This window comes from Lactuca virosa, chromosome 5 (assembly GCF_052849685.1).
Source record: "Lactuca virosa cultivar CGN04683 chromosome 5, Lactuca_virosa_CGN04683_v6, whole genome shotgun sequence".
Lineage (NCBI taxonomy): Eukaryota > Viridiplantae > Streptophyta > Magnoliopsida > Asterales > Asteraceae > Lactuca > Lactuca virosa.
In genome coordinates this window covers 360,096,920-360,123,257 of record NC_136430.1, presented here as the reverse complement: position 1 = coordinate 360,123,257, position 26,338 = coordinate 360,096,920, and the positions used below count along the sequence as shown (strand labels likewise).

At 31.8% G+C, this 26,338-nt stretch overlaps 1 protein-coding gene across 1 annotated transcript; it reads right to left on the bottom strand.

Annotated features, from left to right (window-relative positions):
• Positions 1-3,793: 3,793 nt before the first annotated feature.
• LOC145117096 (protein CDI-like) lies at positions 3,794-5,089 on the bottom strand. The gene is made up of 2 exons (XM_079053402.1): positions 4,950-5,089; positions 3,794-4,832 (listed from the first exon to the last, which is right to left on the bottom strand). The coding sequence occupies exon 2, from the start codon at positions 4,805-4,807 to the stop codon at positions 4,022-4,024; it is 786 nt and encodes a 261-aa protein (XP_078909528.1). The 5' UTR covers positions 4,808-4,832; positions 4,950-5,089; the 3' UTR covers positions 3,794-4,021.
• Positions 5,090-26,338: the final 21,249 nt, after the last annotated feature.

Sequence of the window (26,338 nt, the reverse complement as noted above, 5' to 3'; positions counted from 1 at the left end):
TCTAGTACGCGGGGCGTAGTCATTGTGTACGCGGGGCGTAGTGGGTGTATTGGCCGCGGTTGACATTTGAGTATGTCGGGCGTACTCCCTTCAGCTAGAAACCCTAAATTTTAGGGTCCTGACCCTATTTAAGCTTCTTTTATTCATTGAGCCTTGCCTCTTATCAGCATCCATACCTCTTAAACCCTAATTTCGACCCTTAGCCACCATATTGGAGTTCTTAATCCATTGTGAGAAATCTTGGAGTGTTTTTGAGCATTTTGAAGAGTTTGGAGCTTGCTGAAGAATCATCACTTGGAGCGGAGCTTGGAGATCCAGAAGTTACTCATCTTTTACAACCTATTGAAGGTAAAAACCTTTAATCTTTACATATTTTTTGGGTAGATCGATTTTGGGGTGGTTTGTGGCACATTTTGGTCCCTTTGGATTATCTTTATGAGTATGAGATTGCTCTAGGACTTTGGTCACTAGATCTGGACATTTTAGGTGTCCTAAATGCGTAAAAATGCAATCTTGATGGATGATATCAACCCATGCATGTGTATTAGCTCCTTTTTGAAGTTGTAAAGTTAGAACTTGGATTTGGGACCCTTTGAGCCATGTAAAAGCTCAAAGTTAGCGACTTTATGGATTAAGGCATGATTTGGAGCAAGTTCTGAGTATTGGACGCTTTGGCTTAAGGGATTAAGACCTTTTCTAAGTGGATTGTGAGTTGGGTGCGTACGTGGGGCGTACCGCTTGGTACGCAGCGCGTACTGAGTCAACCCGGAGTACGCTGGGCGTACCAACTGAGTACGTGGGGCATACTCAGTCTGTTTGGGCTTTCTTTATTTGTTGACCTTTTTACCCCTGACCTTTGACCAGAAGTTTGACCAGGGTTGACCAATGGATATTTTGGGCCTTTTAGGGTATTGGGCCCAATTTTGAAATTGGGCCATATTGGGCTTTTTGTTGCTTTTGGTTTGGGCTTCGGATTTTGGGCCAAGTGAGGAAAGGGTAAAATGGACTTTTACCCTGAGTATTGGGCAGTCTAATTAGGTTTCCAGCTATGGGTTGAGGAGCAATTTTTTATTTGGTATTATTTGATGTTGTTAGCGCGAGGATTTTCTGGATCGGTTGTTCGAGCTTTTATCTGTGCGATTCAGAAGTTTGAGGTGAGTCTCCTCACTGAGTTTAGCGGGTCGAAGGCACCAATGTCGGCCCATGGTTTATATGTTAGGAGGCTAGATGTATGTGTGACTCTTGCATGTGTTATGTGATAGTATGCTTACCGGGCAAGGCCCGATGTCAGGCAGGGCCTGATGAGTATACTGTATCTTAGTTATCAGTATGTGTTTTTATGCTTACCGGGAAAAGCCCGATGTCGGGCGGGGCTCGATGACTATATGGTATGCTATTGTCTTTGTGATTATCGCATGTGCTAGTATGATTAAATGTTTATAGGATTATAGGTATCGGGCGGGGCCCTGATGTCAGATGGGGCCTGGTGATTAAAAGATCTGTAAACCGAGCGCGGCTCGATGCCTGGTGGGGCCCGAGGCCGGATGGGACTCAATGTCGGGCAGGGCCCGATGAAGGGCGGGGGCCCAGTATGTGGTTATTATGTATGGTATGTGGTATTTTGGGGAACTCACTAAGCTTTGTGCTTACGGTTTTTATGGTTATGGTTTCAGGAACTTCCGGTTCGAAAGGGAAGGGCACGACTTTAAGGCAGCACATCCACTCATGTTTCCACATTATAATGATTTTGGGATTGTACTTTGATAACTGTTTTCTTATAAAAGTACTTTTGAATATTTGGATAAGTAGATATTGAATGTTGACTTAAAGATAACTAATGTTTTGGTTGAATTATAAATGAAATTTTTACCTCATAATTTTTGGGATGTTACAGAGAGAGTATTGTAGGAGCAAGCACATGCTACTACAAATTTTATTCTACTCCATTTTATCTATACCATTGTGCTTAAATGTTAATTTATTTCTTTCGATTATGCGCTTCTACATTCTGCAATGTCAAATCAAGCTTCATGTCCTAACACTACCTCTCATCGCCAGGCTTTTTTGGACCCGACATGGCGACTAGCCATAAAAGTTGAAATTGATGCACTTCATAAAACTCATAACATGCTTGACCGTCTGAGATACAATCTAAACCTTGTTTCGGTTAAGATTGAGGGGGAATGTAAACCGAAGGTTAGAAGATAATCTAGAATAGTTTGAATTATGAGTTTGTTATACGGATAATAATAATTGAATGTAACCTTATCATGTAATGATTATATATATATATATATATATATATATATATATATATATATATATATATATATATATATATATAAATATATATATATATATATATATATATATATATATATATATATATATATATATGATAATGATACCTACGGGTTTTGTGTGGCAAATATTTTGTTTTACTTTCTTCCCTCTTTTCTGGGACGATTAACCTTGTCGCGCTCTCATTTGATCTTCTTGTAATGATCCTTCCGATCATCTCTTGAAGCATTTGGGTAAAATACACAAAAGACGCTTGCATGCGCCTTTATATACTAGCTACGATGGTTGTAGCTCCCCTAGCTTCTTGAACGAAAATCTATAGGTTTGAACCAATTTATTGATGGTGGTGCTTGAATCTGCACTTGTTCTTTCATCCACCTACGGACCTTTAGTCTAACTCTTGAGTCACAATCTTGCCTTCTATCGGAGACTACTGCTCCTTTCTAAATTGGTTCATATGTTCGTCCCAATGTGGTCTTTACTTCAACTACAACACAAACCGAATGGTCATACTCTAATGACCTTCCATTGCATAACGCAAAAGTTACCTAACGAACTAAACTCTTGTATCTACAAAAAGACATTAACACGGAAGACACCTTATATCTTGTGTTAACAACCCGATCCTGCCTCCTTTGGGCAAGGAAGAACGACCTTCAACCATATCATAGCAGGTAGCATCTCTAGTTGCTAGCTGCTCAGCCCTAACGAAGGTTGCAATAATTATGGCGATCACTTCGATCATCTCTTTCTTCAATTTCCCAACTAAATTCGGTCACTACACAGGACATGGTTCACTGAACCATTCAACTCACTTACGCAGATTTATTGTATTCAAACTCGATCCTTCATGACCACTTGGGTTTGAACCAAAACTATTTTCCTAGTCATCATAATAACATAGATAATAACGGAAACGAAAAAAACAAACTCAATTACTAGTGCCTTATTAAAATTTGTGACTCTTCCTGATCCAAAAACGAATTTTGTGATTCTGGTAGTACATGCCTATACTACCATTCACACCTATGCATTGGGTTTTTTTTAGCATAAATAACAAATTTTGTAGGTTTTAGAAGACTAAATATATGATTATAGAATAATTACTAAAAATTGATATCAGATCAATGGTATAATCTTACAACCCTAGTATCATATCTATATTTATTGGGATGTAAATATCCCAATATAGATCTCGCTTTCGAATATGTACTTGTGTGATCGGGATCTATATTTTCCTGTAAGATCTTTAGAGCGTAAGATCAAGATCGAGAACTCGATCTTAACAAATGCTAATGGCAATTACATAATGTTCAATCTCAAAAAAATTCATTCACCACCACGACACATCAACGATCTCAATTAAACCCGTGAGAGCACTTGAATGATTTTGACCAAAATCATGGATAAATAGGAATTAGCTTTGGGCTTTCGATCTTTTGGTCGAGCCAACAAATCTAAAACCGAAGTCCGTTAAGGTCCAGAGAGAAGCTTGAGACAAACCATAGGTAGGGATGCTTATAAAAAGAAGTTTGCTATTATTACAACACAAAGCAGAATACACTATGAAGAAATTACACCCAAACAAATAGCTTAATAAACCCAAATTCCTACCTAAAAATCAATCATTTTAAGGGGCATTAATGAAGAACAATCAAGCAAATCTTAGAAACATATTGTCAAACAGTTGGTGTGCAACATGAAACAATTCACACATTTCTTAACCAAGTTTCTTCTCTTTCTCTTTCACCTTCTTGTACTCTTCCAATTCCTTTAACCATAAATCCCCAAATTCGCAATCTTTCCATGCCTCAAACCATGGCCCTCCAGAAGTATAATGGATTGCTTTTGGGTATGTACTCGGATCACCATCAACAACCTGGTTATGACCCACAAGAAAGTTCCAAACAAAGGGAACTGACCCAATTTCACCATCTTCTAGCCATTGAAACCTATGAAGAAACGCACCTGATTCTTGATTCACAATCGCCGGCGTCAGAATCTTGTTTTTAGGATGGCCGCAGTTATACAACACCATCGATGACCAGTTCTTCCGTGGGTACGCCGTCTGAACAGCCCCATCCATTTTCGTCGTCTCTTTCGGGGTGTAATCGTGTTGCACACACATCATTGCGTACTTCTCATCAATCAGATCATGCAATTCTTTCACGTCTCCGAGATACAGAAAATCGCAGTCAACGAACACCGCCCACCCTTCGTAGTTCGCCAAGAATGGCGTCAAAAAGCGCGTGAATGAGAATTCAGTGCTTTCGAGTTTATTACGTTCGCGCCAAAAATATTTCTTCTCTCGTAATTCAGATTGCTTGATGGGGATAACTTCGACGGGGATCGAAGATCGTTTGAGGATCGAATACCGACACACCTCGTAAGCCAGATCTTCCCGTGTGTCGTAACCTACGAAGATCCTAAACGGTTTCTTCTCTTCGCCATTGTTGAACACAGAAGCACCGTTATCGTTGTTGGTGATGGCAGATTCCACCGACATAGCAATCGAAAACCAAAATTCACAGCTGTAAACATGGGAAATTATGGAAAATGAATCTCAATGCAAAAACAGAAATTGGGGATGGAAGATAAGCAAAATGAGTATGAATTATGAAAAAATCCGAGGAAAATGGAAAATGTACCTGAGGGGAGATCGTAGATCTAGATTGCTGGATTGGAAGGATACGATTCTTTGGGGATTGAGCGATCCAGAATTAGAAACGCGTGGCAATCTTGCTTTCGTTTCTTGATCGTCGATCGATCGTTAAATCCTACACTTGCTTGTTTATATAGTTGTCAATTTTCTTTACTTTATGAAATATCCAAGTTATCGGTGGTGTTTGATGTGCCATTAAAATCAGAAATCAATTTTTCTGTACAACAGAGGTGTCACAGTCTCACAGAGGTGTTAAACCAGTCCAAATAGGTCGTGTTAACTGTTAAGTACGGACATTTTTTCTTGGACGTGCCGACTTAAAATAAATTTTCTTTGACTTTTTTTTTTCTTTTTCTTTCGCTTTTATATATATATATATATATATATATATATATATATATATATATTAAAATATAAGTAAATGTTGAGAAATCTTTTAGAAAAAATTTAATATTTTACATCGGTTTACAATATACTTTTAAATTATTATTTTTTTAGAAAAGAGTCCTAAAAATTGATAAAATATTGTATTTTGATATTTTTTTCAGCCGGTAACAAATTAATTTTGAACTATTTTGTAAACTGACCAAAAATATTATAATTTTTTTGCAAAAACATTTAATTTTTACTTTTATTATTATTATTATTATTATTATTTTATTGAAAACGCAAATATATATATATATATATATATATATATATATATTATTTTTTAAATTTGTTATTATTAATATTATTAAATAAATACATATATAAATATATTTTAAATGCTTATTGTACATATAAAAACGTATTTATACATAAAAATATGTAACATTTTGATCTAGGTATTTTTCATTTATACCCTTAGTATAAAATTTATTTTCAAAATTGGTCCCTTGGCTCTTTATATGAAAAACGTGTATGTGCCTAGTACGTTGGGCGTACTCCAGCTTACGTTGGGCGTAAGCGGTTGATGGTTAAACCCTAATTTTTAGGGTTTGAACCCTATTTAAGCATCATTATCTCTTCAAGGCATCTTCCCCCAACAGCCTCCATCTCCCAAATCGTCCCTAGCAAACCATAATTCTTTGTGTGTGCATTTTGAGCTTAAAAGTGTGTTTTTAGTGATCTTGAAGGAAGAAAAAAGAAGTGGAATCAATTTGGAAGCTCAAGGCATCTTGGATCCAGAAGTATCTTGCCCTCACGCTTCATTTGGAGGTATAAAGCTTGGATCTTGATATGTTATTTGCTTAGATCTTGTCAGTTTAGAAGTTGTATGCATTTTTGGTCCTATAGTTTAGTCTAATGGAGTATGAGCTACTCCAGGTCCTTAAAATGTAGGTTCCTATAGTTTTGAACTTCTAGATTCATAAAAATGAGAGCTTGAACACTCTCATTAAGTCATGCAAGAGTTTGGGAGTTTTAGGTGACTTTTGGACCAAGGGTTTGAGTTTTTACCCTCTTGTATGCATGCAAATGGATAAAGTCGGAGACTTTATCCATTAAGACGTCCCTTGATATATGGATCATAAGTTTGGTGCTCTGACTTAACGAAATAAGAGCTTAATGGAAAATTTGATATTCAACTCTGATACGTTGGGCGTACCTGGAGGTATGTTGCGCGTACCAGGGTTCGAGCCCGTGGATTATGAAAGCACCCTCTACATTGGGCGTAGAAGGGAGTACGATAGGCGTACGCAACCCAGAAGGGATCTTTGACTTTTTGACCTTGACTTTGACAAGGATTTTGACCAAGTTTGAGCTAGGGGTATTTTGGGTATTTTGAGCAGTAGTTTGAGACTAGGTCATTTTTTGTTGTATATATGACATGTAGAGTTAACATTTGGAGCAACGCTCTTTTCTGCTATCATTTCAGACTGTGAGGTGAGTTTTTCTCACTGTACTTGTGGATCGAAGGCACTAAGGTCGGCCCACTGGATTTTGTATCCTGGTATTTTGGCTTGATGTTATGCTGAGTATGTGTTAGATTGGTAAATATGTATGATTACCTGTGTTTACTGAGTATGCGTTAGATTGGTAGATTTGTATAATTACCTACATTCACTAAGTATGTGTTAGATTGTAGACATGTATGATTACATGTGTTGATGGTCATTGATTGTTATTGTATATGTCGACATGTTATGGTTTGTTGGGTTGAGGCGGTCCTGCTTTGTGCTGAATGCCAAGATACCCGGGGCGGTCCGAATAGACTGAAGGCATGCGAGTCAGTCCAGTCAGACCGAAGGCCCGGAGAGCGGTCCAGATAGGTTGTAGGCCCTGCGAGGTGGTCTAGTCAAGCTGAAGGCTCATATATGCATGTTGTTATTTGTATTGGTTGTGTGTGGTACTTTGGGGGAACTTACTAAGCTTTGGCTTACAGTTCAAGTTTTATGTTTCAAGTATTTCAGGTGATCAGGGAAAATCAAAGGCTTGATCGTACACATCCTTTGGTGATATATATTGGAGATATTATGATACATTGATTTTAGAACATTTGTATTTGATCTTGGGTTCTTATGATTTGGGTTTGATTGAAAACAATAATTTCTCTTTAATTAAAAATGAAATATTTTATTATCATTTTGTGATGTTACAAAATACATATAAATATAAAAAATATATATGAAAAACGTATTTATATATTTTTATATCTTAGAAAATGTTTCTTAAGTCCTTTTTCATTTAAACACATTTATATGTTGTTGAGAAAAAAAAAACTGGAAGATGATAGAACATATGCGGAATAAAAGTTCTTTACCGAATCTTTAACAACTCAACAATAAATAATATGCTGAATGAAGTACGGTTAAACGAAAATTATAAGAACAACAATTAAAACATAAACATAAATCAAGTAATAAACAAGTTAGTTGTATCTTAACAAAGCTTGCTTGGAAGACTTGAAGTTAATGAATGATGAGATAAAGTCACAAAAAAATATGCCTTTTTGGTACAACGAACAGACCATGCTTAACTAACACGATCATACTCAACATGCATAACTAACACGATCTATACAAAGGATTTAATCAGATAAAGGAACCAAAAGTACATCTCTTCGATATAGAGAATACAAGATATCAATCTTCAAAACACTTAAGCTCGAGAGTGTTTTCACGTCAATTTTCATCACCATCTTCACGTTAAACCAAACAATCTTCATATTATCAAAAACTTATCTTTACATGTATGAAAACGTTTAAATAAAAAAAAATTAAAAACGTTATATATATATATATATATATATATATATATATATATATATATATGTTCATTTGTAACTAATAAATATTGTATAACCGTGTAACTTGATCCCGGCCATTGGATTAATAAAAATCATCATGATTTTTGATAGAATGAAAAAGCAAAATTATATTTTACTCAAATAAAATGCATGAAAGGGTATTATGGACATTTTATGTATTCTTATTTTAGAAAATTTCAAATTTTATGAGATCCTGTTTGACTTTTTTTTTTTATCAGGTTCGAACCAAACTTTAGGAAATTTACAAAAGCAAGTATTAACTTCATTTTGAAATTATATTAAAGAATACAATTTTCATTCTTAAAATTATAAGGAAGGAATTGCTATTATTTTTCAAAGAATAGGTTGGAAAATAGAAATTTTTTATATCAACAAACAATATAAAATATGTCGAATTATAACAATTCCTAAAGAATACATGCAATTTCATTCATCAAATAACATACTTCATTCTTGAAAGAATATGCCGGAACATAGTATTTACTTCAAATTCAATAAAAACTCTACTAAAATATAACTATTCCTAAAAAGAATTACAATCTTCATCAAATAAACATTTCATTCTTGAAAGAATACACAATAACATGCTTCATTTTTTAAAAAAATTACTTCATTCTTGAGAAAATACTCTTCATTATTAAAAGAATGTTATCATTTTTTAAAGATCTTCACTTGTTCTCTTTCTCTTCCTATCAACCAAACCAAAGGTTGTATAAAAAACAAAAATATTTATAAGTAATAATGAAAATTCGATCAGAATTAAAATGAATGATTTGATATTACTAAGTTCATCCGTGGTGTCTTAAATGATAAGCAACACAATGCACATAACCAATCCAAAAATAGAGATTTGCAAAATAGTGGAACATATGTAGTTGTTGGTCGCTGGAAGTTCTAACGCTGCTGGCGAGATAAAAGAGGAACAAATCTTTTTGTGAATTTCTTTGAGACTCAACAAAGTAGTAGGACAATTTCACGTCTTCGTCTTTTCCCAGTCCAACATAATTTTCAATCACACATTCAATTGATTATAATGCTAATTAACATTATCTTCTAAATCCACAAAAACCATAATGAAAAGAAAATTTATGTTGTCTACATCATTTAGTGTTAATTAAACTCATCATAGTTTCTCTACGAAGATAAATAAAAATTTAATATAAAGTATTGGTAATTGAACTAATTTCCTTACTCTTGTTATTCATACACATACAAAAGAGAACTAACACTTCACTTTTAGAGATAAACTTATAGTTTTACTCAATTGATAAATAAGTTGTCATAAGTTTATCATTAGGAGTTTAAATGCGTCAATGGTGCAACAAGAATCATAGAAAAGTAAAGATTTGAATAGTTTTTTAAGATGTTAATGTCTTCTCATCTCATTCTGGTGCATTAACTAATCAGTAATCAACTAATCTATAAGAAAATTCCATTCATGCATATTAAATTTTAAGAACTAAAGTTCTTAAAATTTAATTCTCTACAAAGTGAACACAATCATGAAAATTTGAAAAAAAAATATTTTTTTTATTTTTTATTTTTTATAAAAAAAACCTAGAAAAAAAATTTCTCTAAAAATCATAAAAATTTAAACAATACTTCTACTCATTATACTAGTGAATTTCTAAAAGGAATTTTTGAAAAAATATTTTTTTAGGTGTTCATTTTCAATTATAAGATATATTGTTTTTATAAAATATAACAAATCTTTTTTATTCAAATTCAAAAAGCAAATAATAGAGTTCTTCGTAACACTATTTTAGTAGTTTGTAAAAGAAATTTTTTAAAGAAAATACATTGTTAAGGTTACAAACGTTTTATTTAAACTAGAAATGTTACCCCTGCTACGCGGGGGCCAGAAGCTTTCAATGTTGTTTCCGAATTGATAAATATGACAAACATAGAAAGTGCAAGGATGAAAAGTCCGGGCTTTGCCCCGGACAAAAAATGTAAAAGTTTTGACTGCAAGGACCAGAAGTGTGAAAATGGCTAAAGAATTAAAGGGGTAGGAATTAGCAACTTTTTAGAAAATGGATCAAAGTTGTCAAACCGTTAAAGTTTTGTGGCCAAACTTTAAATATTAAAAGGTTCCAAAAAAGTGTAAAAATATTGATTGCAAGGACCAAAAGTGTCAAAATGGGTAAAGAATAATGACCAAAGTTGCCAAAAAAAATCCAAATTTAGTATTCCTAACTTCCAACAATAATACAGGGACCAATTCTCCCAAAAAATGGGAAGTTGAATGGAACACAAACAAAAGGACATGAATAAATTAATTAAAGAAGTACAGGGACCGGATATGTAAATCAAGGGACCAAACTTGGACAAAGTATCCCAAGTTTACTATTCCTTTCTTCCACAACTTTAATATGTATATAATAATAATTTTAAATTTTTATCAAAAAAATAAGACGTTCGTTATACAAAGTAAAAATCATTTTAAAGGTTTATCATATATCATATATTATGAAATTTTTGAAAATAAATTTTTAGAAATAAGGTTGTTTAGATATCAAACTTTATTTTAAAAGATTATAATTTTAAAAAAATATATATTGAACATAATATGATCCAAAATGAAATTATTCAAAATATTTATGATTAAAAAAGTTATGATTTAACATGTTTATGACTCTTAATTTGTTGTTATCTAAAAATATTTTGATTTAAATATTTTATAATCATTAATTATATCTTTTATGATTCAAAATTAAACGACTCACAATATATAATTATCCAAAATTTATTTTTTAAACAAATACTTTATTTAATCGAATATCTTATTGATTCAAAATCATATGATTCAAAATGATATTATCCAAAATATTATTATTAAAAATTTTAAGATCCAAAAATAATATGATTCAAAAATAATATGAACGTAAAATATTATGATCCTTAATAATTTTCTTATTTAAAATTTTATAATTATTAAACATTAAAAACTCGAACTGGTATTTAGTTTAAAAAATAAAAAAAATAATAATCATAATAAAATAATAAAAACAAAAATACTTGTATCTTCAAGTATGTATTAAAGACATTAAAAATATAAAAAATGAAAAAAGATAGTTATTTTAAAAAAACGATAAAAATAAAAAAAAACAAACAAAATAAAAAACCTCAAAACCGAGTATATGTATGTTTAATTTTTTTTTTGAAAAATAAAATAAAATAAATAAAATAAAACGAAAATAAACGAAATTAACGAAAATAAATAATAAAACTCACATAAATGGCATTCCATGGACGTCTGTCACACGTGATTAAATTCTCGAGTCCGTTTTAATTAGCACAAGCGTGCAATGCATGCAAACATGTCACACCCAAGTATTGTGTTTCATGTTTGTGCCCTTGACGAAATAGGTGGTGGAGAATTGTCATCGCAGTCCTCACTATATATTGAGTCCTTACCGGAGTCAGACCCTATATATATATATATATATATATATATATATATATATATATATATATATATATATATATATATATGTGTGTGTGTGTGTGTGTGTGTATATATATATATATACACACACACACACATACGTACATATATACATACGTTTTTCATATTGTTGGTGTATGGTCCATTAGCATGGCCCATACGTCAAGACTTGGCGTGCCAACCTTGCTTGGTGCTCTCCTTGCGCTCGTCTTCCAGCCTTGTTTGGCGCTCGCGCCTGGCATCCGGATGCTCTTTCCCAACTCCATGCTAGTTGGGCCTAAGTTAGGTTGGCCCAAGTCCTGACCAAACTCTCCATTTACCTAATTGTCCCATATAAATAGAATATGTCCTCCTGCTTGAGGGGGCATCTTGAGATCATCTTCTCTAACCTAGTGCTTGTTGGGTTTTGAGCATTCTAACACTCCTATGGTGTACATGCAACCCTATAAACCTTGGATCTATGTTTTCTCTATTATACATGCAAATATTAAATATTCCAAGGTTTCATCCTAACTAGCATATTATGAATCACCTATACTACAAAGTTCTAGTTAGATGACATACCTTTTGATGTAGCTTGATGTCTTCAAGCTTTAAGAGCTTAGCCCCAATAGTGTGGAAGCCTCAAGTGGAATCACAAATCACCAAAACACCTTGGAAAACCTATAGAGAATATGGATACTTGGCTCACACTATGAAATCGGTTATTGCCCTCTTTAGTGTATCCACACTAGCCACTCAATAATTTCATGAACCATAAGACCCTTTATATAATGTGGAGGATTAGGGTTAAACTCTAATACCCATGACCTTTCATTTCCTAGGATCCATGGGTTAAAGCTCCATGGACTATCCATAAAGACTTAGCCCAACCTAAATGAACTTGGCCCACTACACATATATATCTAAGAGTCCATATTTAATTAGTTCCTTTTGATCACTTAATTAATTATAAATTAATTCTTGATCAATACTAATTAAATAATATGATTATATATTAATATATTAGAACTTATAATATATTAATATAAATCATAAATATATTATTCTCAAAAGACTATCCATATAAATTGTGTCGGTGAAGTGCAACCCAAATGGACCATGCCGGGTCGGGTCAAGTACATACCAAATATAGTTATGGACTTAGACATTAATCCAACAGTCTCCCACTTGGATAAGTCTAAAACTATTATTGAGTATGACTTCAAAAATCAACTGGCAATCGTAGCTCTTAAAGCCGCTGTCGAACTCTGATCTTGTCAATGAACTCTGACCTTTGTCAATGACTTGTCCATTAGATAAGGGATCATATATTCCTCCATTCTAGATATCATATGGACTGAGACATGGATTATAATCATTCTCTCTGTCCATTTGTTGTTTTCCGATTTTCGATTTATGATGACTGACTGATTGAACAAATCAAATCAGTCCTGGCTTGGCCAAGCACTCACATGTGTCATCGCTAAATCATCGAGGGGCCCACAGATATCGTTTTTATCCCGAAGGTAAAAGGAATGGATAAACTTCGACTTATATGGCTTGTTCTACTACCTGTTGAATCATACACAAAGGCACGTTTTATAAAATCGAGTTACCAAATGCGTTTTCGTGCAATCAATGTATTATCGTCTCATGATCACTTGTGATAAAATCCATGAAGTGATTCAAATGAGCGCGGGTTGAATCCAATACTCAGAACTTATGAGCACTCATGAGTGTTGTAGCACCACTTTGTCCACCAACTTGGACCTCTACAAACCAACCCATGACAGTCTTGATTCATATCTACTTCCAACATATGACCGACTGTGGATGGTTTGAATAACTTAATCATTCAGGAAGAGCGACTTAGTTATTCTGGAAGTAAAAACATGCAAAGTGAAACACAAGAATAAATGAATCAAATATGGTATCAAACCCTATGAATATAAATAAACACTTTTATTTATCACCATACTGATTACTCATTATTCATTGTTTCGGTTTTATCAACTTTATACTTGAATTAAAAACACTAGTTGTCCCATGCTCCAAGCATGTACACTATGTTTTTTCTTAAACAATAGCTTTGCCATACACCAAGTATGCACTCTATGTTTGTCTATGATCCTTACTTTGTGAAATAAACCAATTGAACATAATTTCAATGATTCTAATTTCACACTCCCAAATCCTTATCGAAAAATGTGAGAATTTCAAATTCCTATCATTTATCGAAATCTGTTTAGATTTTAAAGTTATACGCACTGACCCTCCTGTAATGAATATGTACAAAGTCACAAAGACTTGTCAACAGTCATTATAAGGTATTCCAATGGAGATCAACTCCATGGAAACTAAGTCTCATATTCAAAGTACATTGCTTTGGACATGCTTCTTGCATTAAGTTTTCTAATCTTACACAGATAACTTCCACCTATGGAGACAACTCCATATTCTCATTTTGACTATCACTTCTGAATAAGAGATGCCTCTTTTCAGAATATGTCAATATGGTCCTTCCAAAATTAGCACTATACTGCCAACTGTCCCTAAGCAACCAATCTTTGGTAAACCTCAGATTGTCCTCGACAATTGCTTAATCATTTTAGTCATATCCAATTCTAGACCTTTTCCCTTCTTAATGCCTCTGGGCATTTGGAAAAATTTAGAAATGACAAATATTATAGCACATGCAATCGATCATGTACCCAAAGCAAATGGTACACGATTCATGATGTCTCACATAAAGACATGATTCTAGATCAGTCTTTTGCTACAATATTTTTATTTGCCATGTTTTCAAAATTTGACTATGAAGAGGGATGCCGTAATCATAATCGAATTTTGAGAACGCAATATATAGAATTTCCTTAAGTTGAACCAATCCAACATGAAATTCATATATATATTCTTGACTAAAGATGATTAAGGTCTCAATCTAAGCCTTTAGAACTGAAATGAAGTATATCCTCTCCCTTAATTATAGCAAAACAACTTTTTCAATCCCTGCAGCCTCACGAATTGAAACTTTTGTTTTCTATAATTAACATTGCTAACTTGCAACACTAACAATAATTATCATGCTCCCTCAAACATGATGATTATTAGCATAACACTTATGCTCCCACTAGCTTTAACATGTACTCAGAAATCAGTTGGGCTTCTAGAAATCAATACTTTATTGACTTTCTTACCAAAGTTCATATTTCTAATACGAGATGCTTTGATAAAACTTTATCAAAATCATACACCTTTCCTTAGATAGCATGCATGTGTGTCTAAACAATTTCAGAACTATGAAAATGGATGCCGTAACCATAGTCTCAATTGTTTAGACCTTTTGCCATCTGCTTCAAATCTACTTGGTGGAAGTGTTTCCTCACCATCATTTTCATGAATCGGAGAGAAACCTTATGACCCTTAGATTTTATGGTGTATGTGTCTTTATCCATGTGAATCGTCAAAACCATAGTCACAAGACAAGGATAATGACAAATCCAAACTCATATGGACTGAACTTATGCAATCTTAACTTCTTGCCACCTGGCAGTACAGGGCCTGCCATTGCTTCCAAGTTGTTATGCAACCAATTGAGAACTTTCAGAACTCCTATGCAAAGCCAACTTTAACTGGAATGGGCACAGAATATGTCAACACGATAGGTTATAAACCTCAAGTCGTGTGCTAGTGAAGAACCTCAGGTTTTATTCTTGATTAGTTCTTGAAATTCTTTTTAGGATCTTTAAGACTCCCACTATCCTCTTGACATATAAGACTACGTTTGCCAAATATTCAAGAGATAGTGCGGATTCTTTATCAAGACAAACACTTCACACAATTGGCCTTAGTTGGTCTTTGTTTTATCCAAAACATCACAACTTACCAATTTCAAATGTACAAGAGTAGGACACTTTTACTCTTACATTTGACAAGTGTTTTAAACCTTTCTTTAAGATATGTCACTCAAATTACAATCTTGGAGTATGACTCTAAGAATTGTTTTGGAACGAAGTATGACTCATCTTCCCGATCTAACCATTTCAACAATTCATGACTCATCTTCTTAGTCATAAGAATGCACTAAGATGACCTTTAGAGGACTAATTGTGATATGATTTCTAAATCATTAAGATGATCACAAACATGATACTAAAGTACTCTCCCATCTTTTCAGATTTGAGAAACTTTTATCTTTCTGCCTAATTTGATTCTTCCCATTCGTTCTGCCATACATTGAGACTTTTCCAATGTTTCAGAATTATACTTAAACTTGTAAGTATAACCATATTTACTAAACTTTAGTAAATCAAATAGTCTTAACGAGCTTTGTGGTGGACATGACCAGTGCACAAGAATGTGTACTCGATCCCTTTAGTCCTTCACTTGACTCACACATCCATGTGAACAAGTAATTAGTCTTGATTTTCCAATGCTTGAAAGTTCTCATTCATCATACTATTCAACTTGCATGATTCCAAGTTTCGGTCCAATTGAAACGTGGGTGATGAGGAACTTTCCTGATTTGGTAAATTTAGACACTACCACAAATGAAAGAATCAAATCCATTTTCCAATATTGTTGTCAGTGGAATCATATAAGCAACAATCTTCCACAAATGCCATTGTAAGGATACTTCAAATAAATAAAATTAAACAATTTTTCTTTTATTTTAAAACTTTGCGGAAAAAACTTATCTTTACAATCCACATGGAAAATTGTTGTTATCTATTCCTTAGCAATATATCATAACTTCTTAAGCAACTGCTCAAAATTCTGATGCGATCGAAATCCACCTTCGCGATCAGAATCAGCATATACTTCCTTTAAGATTTCTCTCTATTCTTTGATTCTTAAAACATCAACATGTGACCCAGTCACATCATGTAATGAGGATCTCAGAATAGAACTTAACAGAGTTAGATAATGGGCTCTACCTGATGTAGAGTCAAACTTATTAACTTTAACATCCTTAGGTAAATTTGGCAGCTTTGCAATCAACGCCCCTTCCTTTGGCAAAATAAACATATGGACCCTTTGGTAATGGGACTATCTCAGACTTAGCATTTCTCTTTACCATTTGGTCAACCGGGTTGACTATGGCCAATCCCTTTCCATTGGGAAGAGAATGCTTTTTCTGGATTTCCAGTGTCACCATTGTCACTGTCCATAAAGTTTTTGGGAAGTTGATCTTCTAATCAAATTTGCTTTACTATCGTTCCAAATCATTGCTGATTCAGCAGCACCAAGCAAATAGATATGATCATTAAGGTTCATGTCATAGTCTGTTTCATAGTAGTCCCAAAGGAACTCACTATGTGACTTAGAAAGTGATTGAACATCCAACTTTCTCAAGACTTTGACACCCAACTCTCCCGGCTTGTCGATATGTGACTTCATCTCTAAGATGTGATCACACATAGACCTTGCTTGCCATTAGGGCTTGAGTGACCTTGAACTTGTGGGTTAGGGAGAATAATTGGAGGAGGTGGAGGAAGAGAAGTATGACTTCCATGAGCCAAACTCGGGAAGTCATATTCATTAGGAAAGCTTGGTTTGGGAAGATCATTGTTGTCTAAACCAGACATCAACAATGGGAGAAATTCACGTAAAGTTGATTTAAGTCCTTAATATAACACCCAATATGATATATTAAGGCTAGGACCCAACAAACTATTTTATAACTTGGAAGAGGGATGCCGTAATCCAAGCTATAAAATATTTGAAGGTAGGTGAAACGATTCACCGATTTCCACCAAGATAAACGAAATGTATTATTAGGTTTTAATTGGTTTTGAAACTCCTAGATTCTTTTGAGATTCATTGAACTTTTCAATGGCATGTTTCAATCTCGAGTGTGCCCTTCAGGTTTTGTGACTGGGATGCCGAGGATCACAAAACAAGGTGTGAAGTAACCATGCAAATATACTTGGTACCCTTAATATTTACCCCTCAATCGATGTGCCGGTTAACCACACACGCTCCAACGATACTATGATAAACATTAAGTTACCCTTTGCCTACCTTGTTAAGTCCAGGTTAGTGTGCCGGTTAACCACACACGCTCCACTAACAGCTTAAACAAAGTGCAAAGTGTAATTTCATGGATTAGCACCTTATTCACATTTTCCTAAGTAACTAAGATTGGGAATTTATAAGTGTTTAGTTACTTAGTATTTATCATTATACTTATAATGAAGGGAGAATTATAGTCCTTGTCCTACATGTTCGGCTAACGACCCTCCACCAGTCAAGGAAGCGGTGGGTGAGAGTGGACACCCATTAAACTGCCATTTTATAGGCAGTAACCTTATACCCCCTTATAGACCGGCTTCGTGAATGAGGCCTACTAATGGTAAGACGACTTGCTCTTATACATATAATATATTAAATTTTTAATATTATAATAGTATAAGGGTGTATTTTAGACATTTAAAATACTTGGTGGTTTAATCTACTAATTAAACTATACTCTTAATTTAATTAAATTTAAACCATGTCATTATGGAATTATTAATTCTCTTTTAATTAAACACTTTAATTATCTATTAATAAAGTTCATAAGAGTTAATTGAATTATTCAATAAAAACATCATAATTTCAATTATTAAATTCAAAATTAAAACCATTTAATTAATTGTTTAAGTTATGAACCCAAGAGTTTTAGAATTCAATTCTTTTTTTTTATCATAAAAAAACTTTTTCCAAATTCCAAAACTTGAGGGCAAGTTTTGTAACTCTTGAAAACTTTTGGATTCCATAACTTATGGAGTTAAATACTTGTTTTATGATGAAACTTTTCATGTTCCATAACTTAAGAACAAGTTATGGAATTCTTTAAAACATTAAGACCAAGTTTTGTAACTCCATAAAAAACTTTGAATCAATTTTTTTAAAAACCTTTTCATATCCATAACTTATGGAGGTTTCAAAAAACTCTTTAGATCAAACTTTTAAAACTAATAAAATAATCATATCATTTTATCTTTTACTAAATTTGACCTAATTCAACTCATATAGCAAATGATTCAAATTTTACAAATAATTAGTTTTTCACAAAAACAAGTAATTATCTTAAAATTTGACAAACGTCATGTTTTTTTTTTCCTTTTTTTTCCAACTTGAAAATAAAACATTTGCATCAATATAACAGAAAACAACCCATGGCTCTGATATCACTGTTGGGTTTTGAGCATTCTAACACTCCTATGGTGTACATGCAACCCTATAAACCTTGGATCTATGTTTTCTCTATTATACATACAAATATTAAATATTCCAAGGTTTCATCCTAACTAGCATATTATGAAGCACCTATACTACAAAGTTCTAGTTAGATGACATACCTTTTGATGTAGCTTGATGTCTTCAAGCTTTAAGAGCTTAGCCCCAATAGTGTGGAAGCCTCAAGTGGAATCACAAATCACCAAAACACCTTGGAAAACCTATAGAGAATATGGATACTTGGCTCACACTATGAAATCGGTTATTGCCCTCTTTAGTGTATCCACACTAGCCACTCAATAATTTCATGAACCATAAGACCCTTTATATAGTGTGGAGGATTAGGGTTAAACCCTAATACCCATGACCTTTCATTTCCTAGGATCCATGGGTTAAAGCTCCATGGACTATCCATGAAGACTTAGCCCAACCTAAATGAACTTGGCCCACTACACATATATATATCTAAGAGTCCATATTTAATTAGTTCCTTTTGATCACTTAATTAATTATAAATTAATTCTTGATCAATACTAATTAAATAATATGATTATATATTAATATATTAGAACTTATAATATATTAATATAAATCATAAATATACTATTCTCAAAAGACTATCCATATAAATTGTGTCGGTGAAGTGCAACCCAAATGGACCATGCCGGGTCGGGTCAAGTACATACCAAATATAGTTATGGACTTAGACATTAATCCAACAGTGCTTTCCTGGGACCTAAAACTATAAGAAAATTTCCAAGTTCACATTTATCACTCCGAGTGTGCACATCGCACCTCCAATATCGGTCAGTAAATAAAACTCAACTCATCTCAATATCAATAATAACTACACTAAAAATATGTTGATAACACTCTAATCACCAATAAAATCTAGGGTTTAGTTTTGTCCAAAAAGGAAAAAAGATGCTTGAAATCACTCTCCTTGATTATCATCTTGGGGTGCTACTATAAGAGAGGAGTTCTAGTTTGGGATCTCAAATCATTTAGAAAAAACTAAGAGGTATCGAACCTAAGAAATGTATCATATTCGATATTGACTTTGTAGTTCTAGTTTGTTGCATGAAATCCATGAAATTGCAATCTTAAGGGTTATGGATTTCAATTTTTCTTGAAAATGTCCATAATCCAACATTGATTCCATCATCTATGATTGAGTTGTGAAAACTTCTGGATATGTATCCTACATCTGAACCAAATTCTTTTGGGTTAAAGAATATCTTTCTAGTTTCTATGAAACAATTAGGAAATTCTCTAGGTGACAACATATTGGTGCTCCCGATTATGGGGTCACTTAGCACTTCTTTAGTGTCTACGGTAATGCTTATTTCCCCATAGATTTTGTGTTCATTAAAAACTCAAATAATCTCGTTAAATGAGAAAGGCAATGCAATTAAGAGTTGTGAAGGTGAGAAACAATGGTTTATACATGGGGCGGGAGGTAGTGGTTACAGGTAAACGCTTAGGTGGTGTTGGTCACATGTTCATTTAGGGGTTAGAGCATGAAGGTGGCGATGGGAAACAAATATTATTAGAGTCCTTATTTAACTTTTTTCTATATACATATTTGGTCCCTAAAGTTTGTTAAACTATGAAATAATATAAAAGATAAAACTAAGGATATTTTGGTTATTTTACTTAAACATAATATCTTATTTCTAACAAATTTTAAAAAACGAACCACTTTTGCAAAATTGTCAAACCACATTGACATTTTAATAGTTGTTTCCAACTGATTAGTTTTTAAGTTCTTATAAACCACATAGACAATTAACCAACTGTGTAATTTTGTAATTTAATTAGGCCAAACAGAGTGCAGCGAGAGGCCATCGCGGGAAATGAACCCCTACCTCGGAACACAACATCGAGGGTGCGAGAAAGGTGGTGCGAGGATGGGGTGAGGGGACTGCTCCCCACGTTCTCTCTCCTTCCTTCATTGGTCCAATTCGATTTTTTTTCTTAGGCCAAACAGAGTGCAACGGGAAGCCATCGTGGGTAACGAACCCGCACCTCGGAACAAAACACCAAGGGTGTGGGAATGGTGTGAGGGGACTGCTCCTCGCGTTCTCTCTCCTACCTTCATTGGTCCAATTCGATTTTTTTTCTTACTAACCGTTGCAATGGTTAGAATATTAAAAAAAAATCTTTAACTAACTACTATAACTTTAATAATAATAAGTGGTTCAAAACTAAAGAGCAATAATTTTAAATGATAACAACATCAATTTATAAATTACATACTGTTAACAACAAATAAATTGTATTTTAAATGAACATCATTATTGAAGTTAGAAAATAATCGCATAAGTAAAAATTTAAATTAATCAATCATAACAATTGTTAAAAATAATATTAAATAGATAATTATATTTAATTTTATTAATGAGGAAGGTGGGTTGATGTCAATGAATAATATTGTTCAAAATATTTTTTCAATCATCTCATGCATTTGAAACCCCAATACAAATTTCCAAACACCTCATGCATTTGAAACCCCCGCATATTTTCACATTCAAAATAATTAATCACACGTCATACACTTTATATAACTGAAATTTTATAGCTACGAATGGAACTATGGATGTTGAGTTTAGAGCATGGCACGAAGGAACAATTGATTTTGCTCCTACGTACTTTACCATAATAATCATTTTGCATTATTTATAAGTATAAATTATCATATCTATCTATATCTATATATACTTATAAAAGAGACATTTTTACTTGCGCCACATGCATTTGAAACCTCCATGACTTTTCAATTTCTTTCTAATAATTATTATAAATGTGTTAATAATATTAAACTCAAGAAAAAACTAAATTCTCATTATAAATTAAATAAATTAGAATATTAAAATATCATATTTTATTTCTATCTATAAAATTATGGCTTTAACTTTTTAACATATTATAGTTAACTTATTAGTTTAGATATGTTATAGTTTGTGAATAATTGTCATTTTAAAGTCACAACTTTTGTATAGTTTATGATTTTTGTAAAATAGTTAAATATTAATTTCAATATAATGTTAAACAGTTAACTTAAATTAATGTTTCAGTTAAACTTAAAAAAAAATCAAGAGACTTATTTATAAATAGTTAAAAGTTATAAATTATAGTGTTAAATCTAAATGGTAATCCTAAATTAACAAAAAAAACATGAAAATATTTTTTATAATCATTAAGAATTTTCAAACAAGTATCTTAAAAATAAATAGTTAAAAGTAATATTATATAAAAAATTATAATGTTATCTTTAAAAACAAAAATAATGTTTGTTGTTTTAAATAATTACAATCAAAGAAACTAACAATATTCATCAAATAAATTTTAAAAACTTTAAATTTCTGAAACCAATTTAAAATTATTAAGAGTTTCCAAATACATTATTTTAAATAACTTACAACAATAATAGTTAAAATTAACATTATATACAAAATTTATATTGTTACATTTAAAAACAAAAACAATGTTTGATGTTTTAAATATTTAAAATGATAGAAATTAAAATCGTAAGCAAATAAAATTTTTAAAATTAATTAATCATAACAAAAACTATAAATATCATTAAACCGTATATTTTATTTAATTTTATTCATGAGTACCCCGCAGGTACAAGTCATTGAGACAATTGAGATTATAGAATTTTAAAAGATGTCTACATTATCATATAATTCAAAACAAAAATGTTTATACCAACTTATTATATAATTTATTATATAAGATTTAACAACAACGTCATTGATATATATCTAAAAAACATATATTTGTAAAAATTTCAAATATATTGCCGTATTTTGCGCAGCGCGCGAGTAATCCCCTAGTATACTTATAAAAGAGACATTTTTAGTAGCACCACGTTCATTTGAAACCCCATGACTATCATTTTCAACTAATAAGAAATAACCATTCAAAAGTCTTTTAATTTATCATACTTAAATGTACTTATTCCACCAACTAATTAATATTAAGATATATATAGTTTGCATAGATCCATGAATTGCATCATATGTTCTCACCTTGATGCTATACATGGAGGAAACAAAAGGTTGATGTAAAGAAGATCATACCATGATTATTTGTTATCAAGTTTCCATACACTTATATATAATTTTAGAAGTGATGTCAAAGCTAGGCCATATAAAGTTAATTTATTTATAAATACTTTCAATTTTTTTATGACCAACTCACTTTTGTATTTTTTTTCTAGATAATATGTAGCTTAGGGAGGCTCAAAGTGTACTTGATTGTGATATGTAACCCATAACATTTTCTCGATTGGATTTTCTATTTTTGAGAGAATGTTAATATGCGATGTTCATATATATCGTACATGTTTGAGTGGATAAGCTTTGATTTATGATGTAGATAATTAATCTTTTTAAGATTTTTTTTTCTTGTAGTTCTTGCAACAAATGGCTAAAGGCTACTGTAAGCTCATGTGTCTATCCTTATAAGTTATTATAAAAAAAAAAGATCTTTAAAAGTATACTCTTTGGTTGTTGTCAAAATTCCAAGTTTTTTATTTATTTTTTTATTTTCATATTACATCGTTGTATTTAAAAAACAGAATTATAAAATCTAAAAGGAATGAAGAAATTGAAGAGGTTGCAATCTATTGCTCAAGAACCAAACTATTGACATTTATAGGTTTATTTATAAGTATATTTTGGCAAATTCATGAAATATTTTTTATCGTATGATTGTTGTTAAAGTGGGAGAAAAGAGTTAAAATTAATTGAAGCATCTCATGAGTAGGCACATGGAACCAATTTTTATACTCAAATGCTTTAACTTTCCAATGTCTTTGGGTGCAAAATGCTACAAATTAAAGAATTATTCATAATTTATTTGTTTCATTGCATTTAATTTGGCATTTGTTAGTTCATGTTTTATCTATTTCATTAATTTTTTCCTTTATTTTACCTGATGTTAGTTATGATTTGTAATTGTAAGGTAGACGTATGTCATATTGTCTTAATATATATATATATATATATATATATATATATATATATATATATATATATATATATATATATATCACTGTATGCCTACAATGAAATTATGGGTAATACGATTTGGATTTTTATGAGGCATTTGATTGTGATATGTTGTTTATGCAAAATTTAGTGAACTCTGTCATTTTAACAAATATCCAAAACTATTTTTTTTGTAATAACTAAATTTTTTCTAAATAAATAGTTTTTAAATTAATTAACAACAAAAATAGTTAAAAATAACATAAAGTTATAAGTTACATTACATTATCTTATATAAAAGTTCAAATAAATAATTTTTAAATTACTTATACATAATCTTAAAAATAACACTAAATTGAGAATCATATTTAGTTTTGTTTACAACAGTCACATTAAATTGTATAATTTTAATAGATATTATCATATGGTTCAAAATCATTATAGTTTTATATAAAAAAAATTGATGTAAAAAGTTATTATTTCATAGTTTATGTCAATAAGCTAACTATTTTCAACATGTACTTGTCTAATTTTAACTATAAAAAATTATTCAGCGCAACGCACAGATCTTTGTCTAATCATACTATACTAGTAGACGAATTCTCGCGCGTTGCGCGACGCAGGTTAAAAATATATTGTTAGAATATAGTTTTCAGACACCTTTTAGTTAATTCAATTCATTAATTTAGGTTCTTTTATAATTATTATATTTAATGTTTTCCTTTTAACTATGTTAGAAAATATATATTGAATTTTTTTTAAACATTATTTGATATTTTACTTTAGGTTTTAAATTTTACACTAAATTTTTAAGCTTATTTGATATATTAATGTAGGTTATTTATTTAAATATATATTGAAGTTAACAAATTAAGTATATCATATTGATAAGTAGGGATGAGAATTTGGCCAGAAAACCCGAACCGAACCGAACCAAATTAGACCCGAATAAGCAATTCGATTCGGTTTTCGGGTATCTATATTAGGCTTATTCGGTTTTTGGGTTATTCGGTCCGGGTTACCCGAATAAGGGCTTATTCGGTCCAAAAGGACCGAACCGAATATGAAAAGTCACATTTTTTTTCCTAACACGATTGCTTATTTGGTCTTCTTTTCTATCGATCGTTACCCAACAAAACCCACGTAATACACCAAAAAATTCAACGAAATCGAATTCGCTCATCCGTATTACACCAAATCGACAGTAGCGTATTACACCAAATCGACGAGTCGACGACATTACTCTTTGATCGATTGAGGTTTTTATCATCCTTGCGACATTACTCTTTGATCGACGATTGCAGCTTCTGCCCTTGCGACTTGCGATAACCTGGACTCATTGATCGATCATCACTAGTTCAAAGTTCAAACTTCAAAGTCCATTCACGATAAGAAAAAAAAAGTCGGCCCTTGCATCTGGAAAAAATAATCGTCTCCTCATTCTTGTTTTCTAGTTTCTAGTGTGATCAAACTCCATTTAAGTCATGAAAAATTGGGTTCCAAATCAAGAAACTCAAGTAAGTATTTGTATCTTAATCTACTACTCAATCTTTCAATGTGTTATTATGTATGTTACTCATTGAAATTTGAATGTGTTAATCTACTACTCGATCTTTTAATTTGTTTCTTTAAAAGATTTGTTATGAAATCATAAGCTACAAAAGTCATACAAAATACAATATTTATAATCACATTCTAAATGTTATTTGGGTTATTCGGGTTATTCGGCTCCTTAATCATCTTATAAATGTTATTTGAGTTATTCGGGTCGGAATCGATCCGAACCGTTTAATACCCGAACCGAACCGTTTAATACCCGAACCGAACCGAACCCGTATTGCTTATTTGGTTCGGTTTTCGGTTCATACAATTACCCTTATTCTGTTTTCAGTTTATTTGGGTTCGGGTCGGTTCGGTTCGGTTCCGACCCGAATAACATCCCTATTGATAAGTCACAAATTCTTCCATTTATGATAATGTTTACAACTAAAAGCATATTTAAGTTAATAAATTAAGCATGTTGTATGGAAATATGAAAAGTTGGGAGTTTCAAAGAAATGTGGTGAAAGAAAAAATGTTTCCATTATAATATAGTATGATGATATGATGATTATAGTTTTAATTTTTAAGTCATTGTGATATATACAATTATTTGATAATTTTATAAACTGTTTAAAATTATGTAAATTATATATCAAACGTATGATAATCTATATATAACGGGTAACAAAATGTATGAATAAAAATATGTACTACAACATTTAGTAACATCAAAATACAAAAACATCTATTATAACATTTATATTAAAAAATATATATATACAACGAATAATAAAAAATATGAAAAATAAACACTATAACTTTTAATAACATAAAAACACTAAAACATTTATTATAACATTTATATTAACTTTTCATATTTAAATCACAAATCTCTTCAAATACATTAATGTTTTTAATGAGCAAAACTT

Coding starts and splice junctions, on each gene's coding strand:
- LOC145117096 (XM_079053402.1), bottom strand. CDS start 4,807: ATGTCGGTGGAATCTGCCATCACCAACAACGATAACGGTGCTTCTGTG.